This window comes from Gouania willdenowi, chromosome 21 (genome assembly GCF_900634775.1).
Source record: "Gouania willdenowi chromosome 21, fGouWil2.1, whole genome shotgun sequence".
Classification (NCBI taxonomy): Eukaryota; Metazoa; Chordata; class Actinopteri; order Blenniiformes; family Gobiesocidae; genus Gouania; species Gouania willdenowi.
This window is the reverse complement of record NC_041064.1, coordinates 17,877,038-17,894,535: the sequence shown is the minus strand read 5'-3', so window position 1 is coordinate 17,894,535 and position 17,498 is coordinate 17,877,038. Positions and strand designations below refer to the sequence as shown.

Here is a 17,498-nt window from a genome sequence, read left to right as displayed (position 1 = left end):
CCCTCGTGTGATATCAAAAGTGGAGAAGCGAGCTCTGCAAATATTGTGGATTTCATTAGAATTGTTTTAAATTTCGAGGGGCTGAGATATCTACAAGTGAATTAATTGTCATCATTTAGATTAAGTTAAGGGGCAGAAATATAAGAATTGTATTCTTCTTACTGCTCCTTTCCAATCATTAAATGTTTAATTTGGACTGTGATATTATTTGATGCACATATTGAATCTGTGGTGATTTACATTTTCATGAAAGAAATAAATTCATTTAAAAAATGGGTAATTTCCAAAATGTTTCATGTTTTTTCTATCATTTTTTTACTTTCTCGAGCAGGCCAGATTTGGCCCCCGGGCCTTGAGTTTGACATGTGTGGTGTACATGATCATCATTACTATTTGGTGTTCAAATGGTGTAAATCCTAGGTTCCCAAAGTGGGATACGCAAATTGTCATAGAGGGAACATGAATGAAAATTAAAAACACTGACAACATTGGAAACTAGAATTTAAATAGAGCAGTTAATGCTAATGCTGGGTTAATGCTAATGCTAATGCTAGGCAAATGTTAATGCTAGGTTAATGCTAATGCTAGGTGATTGTTAATGTTAGGCTAATGCTAGCTTATTGTTATTGCTAGGCTAATGCTAGGTTAATGTTAATGCCAGGCTAATGCTAATGCTAGGATAATTATACTGCTATGTTCATGTTATTGATAGATTAATGCTAATGCTATTGCTAGGCAAATGTTAATGCTTGGTTAATGCTAATGCTAGGTGAATGCTAATGCTCGGTTATTGTTGTTGCTAGGCTAATGGTAATGTTAGGCTGCTGCTAGGTTAAAGATAATGCTAGGTCAATGTCAATGCTAGGCTAATGCTAATGTTAATGCAAGATTAATGCTATTGCTAGGCCAGTGCTAATGCTAGATAATATTAATGCCAATGATAAGCTAATGCGGTATGATGCAGGCCAGCACCTGCATCGTCACTTGCATCCTTAATTGTAAATATTCTAGTTATTATTATTATTATATATCGTTCCTCAACAGGATAGGTGAAATTCACTGTAGGCACTAGGGCTACATTGTATATGACTATATGACTGCCACGCAGGGATGGGTTAAATTGCAAAGGACAAATTTATATGTGTTACAACATATACCAATAAAGGCTTAAAGCCCAATTTAATTTAATTTATAGATTAACGCAATGTCTAATCACATGCAGTCACGTGTGTACTGCAGAAAACTAAATATTTTTAGAAAACGCTATTATAATGTAATTTTTAAAATAAAAATAAAGATCCCATATTTGTGCAGACTTTACAGGTACGACAAACTTTCCTAAACAGTTCCCGCTATCCAAACCGAAACCGTGTTCCATTTAAATGAGGGAACTGCACCAACAACCCATTCATGTAAAGCGCTGCGATAGGAGGCGATAGTCATACAGCTTTTTTAATTTTACACTGGTTCATTACAACATTCGGTCTGGATTGTTTTTACTGGAGCCGGAGCCATTTAGGAGAAAGCAGGGGGGTTTTATGCCCTTTCCTTCCAGAGGGTGTTGTTAGCCGAGCTCTTCTTTTTGGTACTGCAAAACTAGCCTGGAGCCGCCGCTGCTTTTCGAGTCCTCAACACATTAGAATGGGCAGATTTTTCAAACACCATTCGTTCCAGAGTTCGCTTCCGCCATGTTGATCTGGTTCACATTGTAAGTGAGTGAAGGGACAAGCCCCAGAAAGCGGACTGTGGAGAGCCAGTGTGCTGTTACCGCACCGGTGACGCAGGAAAAACACCAAGAAAGCCGAGGAAATAGACGTAGGATTTAGATATTTGTGCTAGCAGGGCTGTGTCCTACTAACCTGTCATCTATAGAGGCCACGTTTATGTAAGATACAAACGACAGCAGCGTTGGAGGCTGGCCGTGGCCCGTCAATAGAGGGGAAGTCATATCAAATTCCTGGTGAGTTGTTAGCCCACTTGCTGTGTTGGTCGTTAGCTAGCTACTGTTAGCGTCAGCTGGTGTGTCCGTCCTGTATTGTCACTGCACCTTGATTAGCGGGTGCCTCTCGTTTGACAAGAGGATTTTCGTTGAAGGCAGCTGCTGGACAAATATTTGATGTTGTCAACGTGAATCAGACGAAATCCAAGACGGTAATGGTACGTGTAGCCAATTAGCACTAGAAAAGCTAATGTTAGCCGCCGCAAATAGTCCCTGACACCGTCTAGAGCCTGGGCACAATCGTTCTCTTTTATCTTCTAATGTTTACATTGAAGACTGTCCATCTAAAAAAATCATATGTGTAACTGATTGCATTATCGCGTTCATTAATGCCGTATTTCTACGACACACATGCCTCAGAAGTATTATTTCCACCCTGAATAGGCCAAGTTATAACTTGGCGACAGCCGATACAGGTCACTTGGCTATGCACCGGGAATTAGACGACTCTCATTGCTATGGTTTCTTGGCATTTATTATGCTTTGTTCATTAGATTAATTTGAAATAACAAATAGCTGCAAAGCGAGAATGAGTGTAATTGGAGGCTGATTATTTCATGGACCCAACATTGACTACTACGACGAGTCATATTGGAAAGCCGCCTGTCAAAACAGAAATGTTAGCAACTCATGCTAACGGGTTTATACTGTTTAGACTCGACCATGCTAAGCTACTTTAGAATCGCCTTATATATTTTGTTTGCTATTAAATCAGATTCGTGTCAGTTTTTTAACTTTAGCCCAAGTCTGTGCACTGATGCGCGTTAGTTTTGCAGGAGAAGAGTGATAAGGTTAGGACCGGCGGGGCGCTAAGGCCTGCATGTCTCGGTGGACTTAGGACGAGTGAGGCCTTCACTGTCTGGGTGGATCGCCCTGCCGACTAACATTGGTGGTGGTTTCCACAGCTAGCTAGCAGCAGCTGGCCATAACTATGTAAACCAGTAGCTGCCAATGGACGCTGGCGAGGCTAGTTCATAAAACATTGGTTCGCTGTGGCACCAGATGTACCAATAGTTTCTGTGTAAACGGCATTTTGTTTGAACTAGAGCCTGCTGACAAAAATACAGGGCTGATCAACAGAGTTTAAACGATTACCATCATCGCTGCCCTTACTAAAACAACCACTTAGATGTATCAACACTGTGGGTACACATTGTTCTTTAAATATTAGGGAATGACAGCCATTAAAATGTTCCACATCATGAATTACATTATTACATGCAAACTAAATGGGTGCTCAAATACAAGTAGTGCATCTTACATTTTTACTGCAGTATATACGGAAGTGCAATGATATTTGTTTACTAAAATGAAAAATACACTTTTTTTTTAACCACTCAACATAACAATCTCTATAATATTTTAAAAAGCCACTGTTATGGTTTTCAAATTTTGTCAGAGCTAAAACAAGACATCACTGATTCCTGGGACACCATTATATCTTAATATTATTAATGACTACAACTGTGAGCTTATCATCTCTTCATATTTCCTGTATGTCATGCTTTCATCCACTGTGTCTGTTTATTGGCCCTCTGTCCTATTCTGTTTCTCATCCTAGCTTTCCTACCTTTATTGTGTTTGTGTATTTTGCACTTTTATTTTGTAGTCGTTTGTATGTGTTTTACAGTGTGTGAATGTTTATCTCCAGGTGTTCAAATGTGTGTCATTTTGTGTGATCACTTGTTTTTTTTGTTGTGCAACTGTCTGAGTGGTTTTGTGGTGTTGGGGATTTTTGATGCTCCTAGCGCATGCGTGAACATTGTGTTGTCAGTGATATCATTATCGGTACAATCCACTGTTTATCAGAAAGCTCACATTTTCTGCTGTAAGAGTATTAAGATTACCAGCATGTGTTTGTTTTGTATTTTGTTAGAGGTTTTGTCCTGTTGTTTAGGCTTGATTTGTTCACTCATGCAAGCATAGCAGTTTTATACCTTAACACAAGATGGAGCAAAAGGCGAGTTGCTTTCCTTATGAATTGCTCTGAAAAACCTTTGCTTTGTGTAACATGTCGCATGTGGGCGACTGAAGGTTTTCCAAAGCTGTGAATGAACAAATGTTCGCCCATATCCCAGACAATCTGGGATACTTCGTTTAAAAGTATGGAAATGGTGGACAGTTTATTAATGAGTTCATGGCTAAAGTACAAGGGTGGCATAGTGTTTCTACAAATGTTAAGGATAAAAGTAGATAGATTAGTTGTAAAAAAAAAAAAAAAAAGTACAGTAATGACAGACCATTAGCATCAAATGAACTATTTTACTATAATTTGGTATCCAAAGTGTTGGAAAAGTATACATGCAGTTAAAAAAAATCATAGATTTTAGATATTGTGAGGTAATATTTAAAATCAAACATCAACTGCAGCTTGATTTAAGAAAAAAAAAATCTGTCAAACGCCGGTACAAGCTGCTTTGCTCTAAAGCAGGGGTCACCAATCGTTATGAAACTGCGAGCTAATTCAAAGGTGCAGAATTATTTGTGAAGCTACCAGTTATATACACACAAATACTAAAAATGTCATGTTTTCACTTTAATCAGAGGGAAAGATAACAAAGAGTAACAGGCAGGAACTTAAAAAGCCCAACTTAAATTTCAATTTGCAAAGCTTAATTTATACAAATGTTTCATTTTAAAATGTAAAAATGGTATAAGATTTGACCAAAATCTACTTTCTGGTTTAAAAAGAAAAGAAAGATTTAATGTCAGTACAAACACCAAATCTGAAACGTCTTCAGCAAAATCCTATCCGTGTTACTTTAACCCATTTGTCCCTTTTTTTCTGTGCAGCAGTATTTACATCTTCCAAGGCATTGTCTACATCTGTCATCTCTGTTTTGTGAGTTTGGCACCTGGCAAGTAAATCAGATTTTAGTTGGAGTTCATTAGTGACTAGTTCTCTTTCTTGTTAGGACAGGCCTGAGGGCAACTCACATGGTCCATGTGGGCAACCTGATGCCCACGGGCCTTTGATCTAGAGCCACATAAATATGAACATTTTGATTGATCTGTATTGAATTCCAGAAAATGTAAACATGCTGAGTCGTAGATTGGCACACACATTTTATGCATCCCTCCTTTAATCATAAGGTATTATCTCTGCCTGTCTAAGTCTTAAAGTGGAGTGGATATGGTCTGATTTTTGTGAACTCATTCATCATCCGACCCGGCTTGTTCCTGTTCAGGGTCACGGGGATGTTTGAACTCAATCTTTGCTAAATTGCATCGCATAGAGAATCTTTAAAACGTAGTTTTAGATTTTGTACTAAAAAGAAATCCTGTCTTTTAAACAGAGAGACTTGTTGCACCCCAATGGTCACACCTGTCTTTAAACAGGCTTTTGAATGTTGTTTACCAAATACCAATATAATTGCCCTTCTGTTTACTGAAATGCCTCTAAATTGTTTTATCTGAACAACATCTTGAGAGAACTAAGAGCCACCAACTTGGATCCAAAGTGGCTCAAAAAAGTCCTGTTTTTCTTTTCCTTTCTTTCTTGGCTAAGATTGAATCAGAAAAGTAGCAGTTATATGTATGCCTTACTGTCAATATTTGCTATAAAACTTAAAAATAAATAGTTAACATAGCATCAGCTCAAAGCTGACATCTTTTTAGCATTTGTAATATATTCCCTGGGCGAGTCTTAATTGTTGAGAAAGTCTTTATAGCTGTGGTAATATTAGGAAATGAGGAGCAACTACTGCAATAGCGACCTGCAGACAGGTGCAATATTAAACAAACAACCACTAAAATGTGATGCTATTGTGTAATAGGTTGCATAATCCCACACTTTAAATAAACGTTTGTATGCTTTCATTCATTGTGTTGTTCGACAAAGATTGCTTTTAGAAGAAATAATTGTAAAAAAGAAAGTGAGTTAGCTCAGGCATCATCCTGCTATTTTGTTGAACCAGGAAATTTGTTTATCTTTTAATATGGTTTAAAAATCTATTTTATTACCCTTTTATGCCATGTTGCGTCGGATATTGTGTTTTCAAAAATGGACTTTAGGTACATAAATGCGTCTTAAATGATTAATCTGTCAACAACCTCTACCATTTTGTTTTGTTGAAAGCTATTCGTGTTGACTGCTCGATAACAAAACCAAAAGTAAAAATGACAGCTGTAGATGTTCAATTCAATTCAACTTTATTTATATAGCACAGAATACAACAAAGTAATCTTTGGTTGGAAGTCTGAAAAAACTGCTTGATTCTGATGCTCGATCTTGTGTTGCTCATTTTCTGGCCACCCCAGGCCTTTTGTATGATGATCATGATGATAATATTTGTCATTGCACATGTTACAAAGCAACAGATCACTTGTTAAATGTATTCTAACACCCACCCCAGCTGATTAGAATAACCTTTGCTCCTCCTCTCTCCATAGGTTATGCAATGGTCTCAGCAGCACATCCAGATCTCCAGGTGCTTGCGACCCTCTCTTGTGTGCTTGGGCTCTTTTCCCTCTGCTCTACAGCTGAGGTGGCTGTGATTTCACTTCTGGCCAGCGCTCCCTAAGAGGCCAAGATTGCCAAGATCTGCCCCGTGGCGAGCATGACGGCCACTACGCGTGGCTCTCCGGTGGGGGGCAATGACAGTCAGGGTCAGAGCCAGGCTCCTGATGCTCAGAGCCAGCCCCCGCTGCCACAAAACCAGGTCAGTGTCATCTCATCACTTAAGGCCGAGACTCGGACACCTGTCCTGAAATAATGAAAAATACCTGTGGGCAGACAGTTTTCTGAAACTTGTTTGTCATAACTCTCAATGATGCAGTTTTTTTTAATTGCTTTATTTTCTTTACGTAGCATTTGTTAAAATTGTTGGGTGCCTAACTGCACATAAAAGCCCAATGGGCGGGGAGGGGGGGGTTGGGGGGTGAAAAAGAGAGAAGCCAAAGCATCAATGAACAGAGTCTCCTGAGTGATGGATAAAGGATGCATGTGTGCCTTTTTTGTGGAAGCCTGTGTTGGTTAGTGATGAGCCACGGTGAGACGTGAGAGGCAAGCTGCCTATGTAGGTCAGCCAAGCAGAAGGAGCCTTTACCACACACCCACGTTTTAGATTTTTTTTCCACTTATGCATTTCATTCAGTGATACGTATCCCTCTTTTGTTCCAGTCCACAGTCACTTGCAAAAACCGCTGTGATGTCAGTGCACAGTACACTCATTAGAGGAGGAAGGGAATCAAAAAAGAAACGGTGCTGGTGCTTGAAGGCAGATTATACATTGTTCCCTCTTTTCCTTCCAGTGTTTATATTTGATAGCACTCTTCCGCCAATACACCCCAACCTCAACCATGACAGCGCTTAGTTCTGAGCTAAACATGGATGCTAAAATCAACTAGATAATTGCTTTGTAACGCCTTTCTGTTTCACATGCACGGACACTTATAGACCACAACAAAAGAAACCCAACTCCAATAAAAGAGGGGCTTACCTTTTCAGAGTCTGTTGCTATAGAAACAGGCTTGCACAAAAACAATCAAAGTTGCACCTTTTTGTGTTTAAGGTCAGTGAGTCCACTACCTGCAGAAGTTGTACTTTATTTTCTAGGTTCAGCAGCAAAAATCAGTAATTGGTTTCGTTACAATATCAGCCTTTTGTTGCTTGGACAGGCATTGTTATGTAGAAATGTATAAGAGTAGTTGATGCATTAACATTCACACTTATTCTAACATGTTTTTATGGTAATTTTGGATAAAGTTAGGATTTTTGTTGAGTTTTCTCCAAAAAAAAAAAAAAAAAACATGTCACAGTAACAGTATACACTCTTGCTGGTGAATTGTAGGTTCAAATTCAATGGATGACATTTGCTCTCAGCTACTGAGAACACCGACTGTCAGAGCTATTTTTCCCATAGCTAAACATAAAACAGTTATGATCCAGCATTTTCTTTAAGTAGAGGAAATCTCTTGAGGGATCGTGTTCGTTGAGTACTTTAACATGATTACCAAGTAACCCGGACATTCCTGGTCTCAGTTCAGCAGAAAATGAGAAGTAACATCCAATAAAAGATGAGATAAGAAGCTCTTTACAATAAAGCAGGGTACACACAAAAATATGGAATGGAGCTAATCAAGAAGCAAGCTGACTGAAAAACATGTAATGCTGCTTTCCAGACAACTCAGAACTTCCGAGTTTAAAATTCTGATCTCCGAGTTTAAACGAGTTGAGCAGCAGCAAGTCAAAATATCTCAAATGTGGCTGACCACTTTAATACTCAAATTTTTCCCCCGTCTTTTTTCTAAGTAGGAGCTCTGACTTCAGGTGATGTTCCATGTCACTTTTTCAAATTGGAGGTCGGAAAATCTTGAGTTACGAGTTGCTTGGAACACAACATCAGATCAGATTTCTGGTTTAGAAGAAGATCAGTGGTTAGACAGAATGGTTCTGTGTGTGCTGCGCATGTGTTGAGATTATTAGAGCACACACGATTTCGATTTTTTATCTTCACGTCTGGGGTTTGTAACAAATACATTTTTTTTTTTTTTTTTCAGATTTAGAAAATCCTTGTGTGTACCCCTCTTGATGCAGAAATACCTTTTTTATGGTGGAGTTGGATTCTTTTTTTTTTTTTTCCTTTATTTTCCAGGTTTCTATAGATTTTCAATGATTCACAGAATCAGAAAATGAAGAATGTTGCTGTTTTTTGGAACTGACTCTAGCCCTCCCATATTCTGTGTTTAGCCATAGAATCATTAAATAAGGGACATGACGTAGTCACATGAGGTTTACTGTTTGAGAGTGGCGTGGTAGCTGTGACTCCGATATGGGAAGGATGTAAATTTGGGGACACATCATCAGTAGTGTACCTTTGAATCATGCGGCGTTTTGGTCTTTTTTAACTCTAGATACCCTCATCAAAGGTGGCCAGCTACAGGGTGATCAAGCCAGAGCTTGCATCCCATAACTGATTCCCACTCTCTCTATCTGAAACTTTAGGCCACCTCACACTCGGTCTGTGGGTCGTCACTGGACAAGTCCAGATATTCAGAATCATTAAACATGGGATGAGATTTTAAACTGTTCTTTGTGCCAAAAGATGGTTGGCCCATGAGGTTTACCATGAAATGTTTTTGTTTTTTTGTCATGAAGCTACCAAAGGAACAGGTACAATCAAGGAGGCAGAGTTGATGGTTTCAAAAAGAGTTTTATTTGGTCTAAATTAATTTACTTAATTAGACATGTGTTTATGAGCTAAAAATGCTGTAGTAATATTACTTTTCTGTTGAGGTTATAGCGTGGGACTAAACTAAAGCTTGTAAACTATGCCCACATTTGCTAAAAGGCATTAATTGGTTTGTAAGCCATACCTTTTTTAGTTTTCTACAACAACGATACCAATGACAAAAATCTGCTTGGAAGTCCAAAGCTCCATCCAACAAATATTTTTTTCCCGTACACAAGAAATAAATATTAATGGGAGTAATAAGTGCAAAAAGTTTGGTTCCAGATAGACTGTGTCCTGTTGTATTCATAGATGCTTTATAATGTTTGGCTGTATGGAGTATCCATGGTGGGGAATTCTGTTCTAACCATTTGCTATAATTCTTGGTCCCGTTGTAGACGTCATCACCTAACTCATCCAATGAGAACTCTCCAGTGAGCCCACCAGGTGAGCAAGGTCAAGGTGATGGCCCGCCTCTGCTGGAGGAGGAAGAGCCTGCCTTTCCTCACACCGACTTAGCCAAGCTTGATGACATGATCAACAGGTGTGTGCTCGCAATGGCGACTCGGCAGCTTTACCCATTAGTCAGCACTTTCAAATGCTCTAACTTAAATAGACATTTCCGTCGAGCAACCCCCTTCCCCTCCCCCCCAAACACACACACACACACACAGAGTCAATAAGACACATCTTAATTAATTGGTTTTAGTTTTGTTATCTATGTGAACCATTTTGATCATTGATGACACAAGAATGCAGCTCTACCCATAAGACCATAATCTTTCTACTCGCTCTTTACCAATTTTTTTGTAACTTTTTTTGTTCTTTCAGGCCTCGTTGGGTTGTTCCAGTTTTGCCAAAAGGAGAGTTAGAAGTTCTCTTGGAAGCTGCTATAGATTTAAGTAAAAAAGGTGTGACCAACAACTTGCCTCACATTAGTTTGTAGAGCATATATTAGCTTAAATATATTATCAGTTGCTATTGGAGTGAATGTATATAAATTGTATCTTTCTTCTAAGCTTCTGATTCTTTTTCTTACAGGACTAGATGTGAAGTGTGAGGCATGTCAGAGGTTTTTCCGCGATGGTTTGACTATTTCTTTCACAAAGATCCTCACAGATGAGGCAGTCAGTGGCTGGAAATTCGAGATTCATGTAAGTGCTCGTTATAAAGCTCCCCCAAGATTAAAAAATGACCACTCCTGATCAACCTAGATTGTCGGATTTAAAGTTAAAAAACATTCTAATGACGACTCGCAGAACAGAAATTTGATCATCAAATTGAATGTGGACTTAATAATTGAAGGTAATGTTAAAAGAAAGAAACAAAACATTAATGTTAACCCTCCTTTATTTTACAGAGATGCATCATTAATAACACACACAGGCTGGTGGAGTTGTGTGTAGCAAAGCTTTCTCAGGACTGGTTTCCTTTACTGGAGCTGCTGGCCATGGCTACCAACCCTCACTGCAAGTTCCACATCTACAATGGCACTCGGCCCTCTGAGAGCGTCCCTGCAGGAGTTCAGATGCCCGACGACGAGCTCTACGCCCGACCACCAGACCCGCGTTCCCCTAAGGTAAGTTTCTCAGACAGCAGAACCAGTCGAGAACACTTTTTGTAACTCATTCTTTTTTAAATCCTTTTGGAAACAAAGAAAACAAACTTGTTTTTGAAAAGAATTTGCCATATCACGTGATACATTTATGCATTTACAATGTGAAATAGAACTTTCTTTGTGAACACTTACGCAGTAAAAAAAAAAGTTAATCTATCCTTATTGATCCGCAAATACAGTAGTGTGAAAGTCTTTGGTTAAAATTAAATCAGCAAAACAAAAAGCTTTAAGCAAGAAGGCAAATGCTTCAGTGAAAAAGGAGCTTTATGTATTGCAATTGTTGAATTATATTAATAAATTCAGAAACCTGGTTGTTCAAGAGAAGCTGAGCTAAGAATAAAAATAAAACGGCAGATTTGCATTAATCCAGTATGAGATTTTGTGTTTGCAAATTAATTAAGTTTATTTTACAAAATAAAAACTGTGGCTTATATTAAATATCTGGTTTATAGCACATAAATGTTTGTCATGTACTCTTTTCCCAGGGCTGGTTGGTGGACTTGATAAACAAATTTGGCTCCTTAAACGGGTTTCAAATGTTGCACGACCGCTTTATGAGTGGGCAAGCATTGAACGTCCAGATCATCGCTGCACTTATCAAGTAAGTGTACCAGCAAAGCATCCCAGCCATGCTGTAGCTGGAACTTCAAAGCATATCTTTAAAATGGATTCTGAAAAATGATCACCCGACAGGTTCCTCTTGTTTAATGTTTTATTTTCTGTTTTTCAGACCTTTTGGCCAGTGTTATGAGTTCCTCACTTTGCACACAGTAAAGAAGTACTTCCTTCCAGTCATTGAGATGGTTCCCCAGTTTCTAGAGAATCTTACAGACGAGGAGCTCAAGAAAGAAGCCAAGAATGAAGCCAAAAACGACGCACTGTCCATGATAATCAAGTCTCTTAAGAATCTGGCGTCTCGTGTACCGGGACAGGAGGAGACTGTGAAGAATTTAGAGATTTTTAGATTAAAAATGATTCTTAGGTTTGTATCAGCTCTTATAGACATTAAAGTCTTCCTTCAAAGCACAATACATTCAGTTATTAATTATTTCTTGCCTTTTGGTTTCAGGTTATTGCAAATTTCTTCTTTTAATGGCAAAATGAATGCACTAAATGAAGTAAACAAGGTGATCTCCAGTGTGTCGTACTACACGCACCGACACAGCCCCGAAGAGGAGGAATGGCTGACTGCAGAGCGCATGGCTGTAAGATTAACTCGACCCTAATGTTATCCTCGTGTAATCACTTTGAGATAAAGACTTTTTAAACCTCTAAAGCTCATTTTTTTCCATTTATGTTTCAGGAATGGATCCAGCAGAACCACATCCTGTCCATTGTGCTCAGGGACAGTTTGCATCAGCCGCAGTATGTCGAGAAACTGGAGAAGATCCTTCGCTTTGTAATAAAAGAGAAAGCTCTTACAATGCAGGATCTGGACAACATCTGGGCCGCACAGGTAAACTGCTGTTAATACTAATATTGTTGAGAATTTTGTCTGAAACTATTTAAAATGAGTGAAGTCGGTATTTTCAAGACCAGGGGTGCCCACACTTTTTCTGCTTTTTCTTCGCGATCTACTGTATTAGGGTCTGATAATTACAAATAATTTAATTTTAATATTTACACTATTACGAATATTTAATCATTATACAATGTTAAAATACAATAATATTCAAACGGTAACACTTTCCTAGAAGACCGACAATAAAAAGCTAATTTAGCAGTTCCAGTCACAACCACACAAAGCGTTTCAGTATTTGTAGCTCACTTTGATCTTAAGAAGAACTTCAATGGCTTCCACACACACAGGTTGATGATGCTGGTAATAAATGTACCCAGTTGGGCCCGTGTGTCTGATTTAGGGCTGGCGGAGAGTCCTCTACTGCTTATTATTAGAGGTTGTAAATAAACAGATTGGTGCACTGGTGCCCCCTCAATCTGAAGTCAGAAGTGGAATTGTTAGGTTTCATTTCTGGTATATGTGACCGTGCCGGTCTTATTGATTTATGAAGACTTGCAGTTTACGAGCATGATGGACACAAAATGCCTAGTCCATCGCGATCGACGTATTGGGCACCCCTGTTTTAGACTTTTGCAGTCTACTGATTTTATAATAAACGGATGTATTCATTAAAAAACAAAGCAATACTTTAAACTATAGGATTGTCTCTTGTGTACATCTACAGGCAGGTAAACATGAGGCCATTGTGAAGAACGTCCATGATCTCTTGGCTAAACTAGCGTGGGATTTCTCCCCGGAGCAGCTGGATCATCTTTTTGACTGCTTCAAAGTGCGTAAAATAATAAGAAACTCTTCTTTCTTTTCGTTTTGGCTCAGTCATGTTGGAGTTAAATAGTTTCATCACCTCTTCATGCTGTGAGTTAACGAAGCTCCTCGTTTTTACCACTACACAGGCGAGCTGGACCAATGCCAGTAAAAAGCAGCGTGAAAAATTGCTTGAGCTCATCCGGCGCTTGGCAGAAGATGATAAAGACGGCGTAATGGCCCACAAGGTCCTTAACCTGCTGTGGAACCTGGCACACAGCGATGATGTGCCTGTAGACATCATGGACCAGGCTCTCAGTGCTCACATCAAGATATTGGACTATAGTTGCTCACAGGTGGGAGTATCGTTTGTGGATTTATGTAAGCGATGATATGGTGGTTGCTTACTATTTTAATTACAGGACAGAGACACTCAGAAGATTCAGTGGATAGATCGCTTCATAGAGGAGCTAAGAACCAATGACAAGTGGGTCATCCCCGCCCTGAAGCAGATCAGAGAAATCTGTAGCCTCTTTGGAGAAGCTCCTCAAAACCTTAGGTACGATTACAGTCTTTGATCACACTAAATTTCAAATTTTTTTAATTACAGTTCCTGTGTAATTTTTCAGATGTTTAACTTTTAGAATTTTACCAACATTTTTTTTTCTTCCTGTTACTCTGTTACAGTACTAAGAAGTCAATTGTTTCATGTACATTGTGATTTTTAATGCATGATATATTGTTGTTCTGTAATGAATGTCAGCAGGCACTAAAATAATTTTATAGTTTTTCAGTTAATACAGAAGTTTTACCAAAATTCCTTCAGATATTTAAACACAACATATATTTAAATCATTTTGAAAAATTGTTCCAGTTTCAATCATTTCTCAGTTTTTCAATAGTCTCTGTAGACAAACATGTAGCATACATGCCTGTTGTTTTTCAGAAAGAAAATGCCAATTAACATACAAACGAACTTAGCCAGGTAAGTAGCGTGTTAATTCCAGGGTTTCACTTACTTCTGTGCCACATCAAGTCTAACTTTCTCTTTGGACAATTTCAAAATTCAAGCTATATGAAATATGCCTCTTTGTCAACAATCTGCATACGCAATTCACTCTTGGGTTTCATCTCAAATGACCATGAACTCGCCTTAGATCCTTCTTTTTGTCAGCAATAAAGTTATAGAGGCTGTGAGATGAAAAACTCTAGCAACAAAAATCCCACTCACGTCATATCTTTTTAATTTAGTTTTATCCCATCAGTTGATACAATATGGTATGTAATGAGATCAATGTGTGGATGCAATTTGCATGTGTCTAATTGACCACACAGTATAGATTCTGCATCATTGAGCATGCACAGAATAGCAGAACCTCCGATTCTTTAATTTTCCCTAATTCCGTTTTGGTGCATACCCCTTTCTGTTTATTTTCCATATCAGATAACTCATTTCATTTTTATATATTATTTTATCACCTTTTCCCTTTCGATGCAAGTACTGAAATACTACGGTAAATGTGCCAATACATGCCATGGATGTGTTCCATAAATAAACATCAGCTTTGCAAAATAAGAAAACAAATTAAACTTCAGTAATTGAAAAAGTGGCACATTTATTTCTAACTTGTGTCACACAACAGCATGTCTGCACTGATGTCAATATAATCACATTTAATGGCAAAAATTGTCAAATAATCAGTCTAATAGTGGTTAAATAAGTAACTTCTTGTAAAGTGTATTTTTAAATGCTTCACAAAGTCGTAACGTTCAGCTCAAATAGTTCCAAATCTCCTGAGAATAGTTTCTTTTCATGAATAAAAGTGATGTCCTTTGAGATAGAGACCCAAACTTTCTGATGCCGGCTCCTTTCAGCACAAGTCATTTAATGCAAAAATATGAAGGGTATCTCATGCCTTGGCTCCATTGTAATCAATTGAATATGTCTCTTTGGTGGGTATTTATTTGCAATTTAAAAGCATTCAGATGAGACCAAATTAAGTTTAATGTGATTTTAATGTTAAAATGTAATCATGGCAACGCCATTCTGGTCAAATTCTTTATCTTTTTGTATTGGGTGGGAATTGGGATACGGTTTGTTGGATCAATTTGATTTTCAATCCAAATCACTTCTTGTGGAAACATGGCAGGAAATATCCTTAAAGTCTTCTTCTGCTGGTTATTCTATGACACATTTTCACAGGGATGCACAAAATGCGGCTTTCTTTAAGTTCCTGTTGACTTTAATGACAAATCTTTTATACGACCGACTAATGCTACAATATTTCTCGCTTTGCTTTTTAAACCTGTTAATGTAATGTTTGTTATTCTGTCTCTCCCACATCCGCCACTCTTGCTGTTTTCTCTGTAGTCAAACACAAAGGAGTCCCCACGTGTTTTACCGCCATGACCTAATCAACCAGCTGCAGAATAACCACGCTCTGGTCACGCTGGTAGCTGAGAACCTGTCAGCCTACATGGAAACGATGAGGCAGTTTTCTAAAGGTACCCAGTCTAGATCAGACGTGCTAGATGCAGAGTTTGATTTCAGTGTTGTTCCAGCTGTTTCAGGATTGTGTGCAACTGTCAGTCTAAGTGGGGATTTGTTTGATTTTGCAGAAGAGCAAGCAGAGTTTGACCCTCAGACGGTCAGGCCAGAAAGCCGCTACAGCCATGTCCAGGAAGTACAGGAACGACTCAACTTCCTGAGGTATAGCATTTTTCACATTTCCAGTGTTGAGATACATGCAACAATGCATTTGCCATTGTTCTTCTTTCACTACTTCTTCATAATACCCAGCAATTGGTCTTTATTCATTCAAGAAATTTAGTGTGGAAGTAGTAGCATATTAAGTGTTTTTACTTTTCCCTCTCAGGTTTCTGCTAAAAGATGGTCAGCTGTGGCTGTGTGCCCCCCAGGCTAAGCAGATCTGGAAATGCCTGGCCGAGAATGCAGTGTTTCTCTGTGACCGAGAGGCCTGCTTCAAATGGTGATGGCCTGTCTTAATTCCTCTTTGCTTTGTTTTAAATGTATTCTTCTAAATATGTTTTTGGGCTACAGTATGGAAATCTACTAATTAATTAACCTGTTTATTTTTTTGTCGATTCATTGTATGAGAGGAATCAGACATTTTTCAGTTTTTATGCTTCTGGACCATAGATTTAAAAAAAAAAAACAAACTAATAAATATACAATAACCTTTTAAATAGGTATTACTTAAATAAAGGTCTAAAAAGCAACATTGCTGAACTAAAAAAATAGTGATTATTCATTATTATGCAATTACATTTTTTTGTCATTCATATATCAACAAATAAAACATTTTTTCAGATGTTTAGTTTATTTAATCAATTAATTGTTTCAGCCCTAATCCATTGGTTAGTGCACATCATTTGTGACCCTGTTTTCTTTGATGTCTTCCTAAAGGTATTCCAAGCTGATGGGGGATGAGCCTGACCTGGACCCAGACATTAATAAGGACTTCTTTGAGAACAATGTTCTGCAGTTGGACCCGTCTCTTCTGACGGAGAATGGAATGAAGTGCTTTGAGAGGTTCTTTAAGGCTGTCAACTGCAGGGAGGGCAAGCTGGTAGCAAAGCGTCGAGCCTACATGATGGATGACCTGGAACTCATTGGCTTGGACTACCTTTGGAGGGTGAGGAGAGTTGGCGTAAAAAACAACACGAAATTTTCGCCCGTTACGTGTATTGCCACAATTTTTAAAGATCTGCTTTCAACATTACTTGGATTATTGGAACAAAAACAAGTACCTTTAAATACCAGCTTCATCTACTTTAGTAGATTGATTATTGAAACTTTTCTGACTATTAGAATCAGTTAATCCAGTTTACATAATTGATAAATAGAGCGATTGGAGCATTTAACATTGAACATGTTCTAGATATTCACCAGAAAAAAAGTGAAGCTCTCCCCCTTTTGTAAAGTTAAATAACCGTCATGGGTGGAAGACACCAACAGAAGGAACCAATCTGATGTGTGGTTTCCACAGAGTCTCATATTCATGAATGCAGAAGATCATGTAATGATGTTGTGATCTATCTAATTAAACTGGCTAAATTTAATCAGATTGAAGTTCCGTACAATCTCTGAAAGAAGATCAGTCATCCTCTTTAGTCCAAATTCTCATTACATAAAAAAGAAAAAAGATCTCCTGTATTGAAAACTGCATGCAAATTTGAATAAAAGGGGAAATGGATGAATGAATAAATCAGATTTAAGTGTTAAGATACACAATTTCAATCAAGTTAGCATTTGAGTTGGTTGCCCATGGAGCATACAAATAATAAAGGAAATATATTTTTTCCTTAAACAGTAACAATCCTCCAATTTACTGATGTGCACATGAGGTTATAGTGCATGGAATGTTGTGAATAGATGCTAAGATGTAGTTTGTTTGTTCATTTATACTTTGAATTGAGTCA

General features: G+C 38.1%; 1 protein-coding gene across 9 annotated transcripts in view; it reads left to right on the top strand.

Annotated features, from left to right (window-relative positions):
* The first annotated feature begins 1,514 nt into the window (after positions 1–1,514).
* usp9 (ubiquitin specific peptidase 9) overlaps positions 1,515–17,498 on the top strand; it is a 39,880-nt gene continuing 23,896 nt past the window's right edge. For 4 of the 9 annotated variants that reach the window (XM_028435159.1, XM_028435157.1, XM_028435158.1 and 1 more), the window contains exons 1-18: positions 1,517–1,960; positions 6,392–6,660; positions 9,570–9,715; positions 10,003–10,082; positions 10,213–10,325; positions 10,532–10,750; positions 11,275–11,390; positions 11,520–11,771; positions 11,859–11,994; positions 12,093–12,245; positions 12,976–13,080; positions 13,205–13,411; positions 13,478–13,614; positions 14,002–14,040; positions 15,427–15,560; positions 15,675–15,765; positions 15,932–16,045; positions 16,483–16,711. In XM_028435159.1, coding sequence (XP_028290960.1) covers positions 6,559–6,660; positions 9,570–9,715; positions 10,003–10,082; positions 10,213–10,325; positions 10,532–10,750; positions 11,275–11,390; positions 11,520–11,771; positions 11,859–11,994; positions 12,093–12,245; positions 12,976–13,080; positions 13,205–13,411; positions 13,478–13,614; positions 14,002–14,040; positions 15,427–15,560; positions 15,675–15,765; positions 15,932–16,045; positions 16,483–16,711 — 2,373 coding nt within the window. In that variant the 5' untranslated portion in view covers positions 1,517–1,960; positions 6,392–6,558. The other 5 variants (XM_028435164.1, XM_028435163.1, XM_028435160.1 and 2 more) reach the window with 3 other exon arrangements.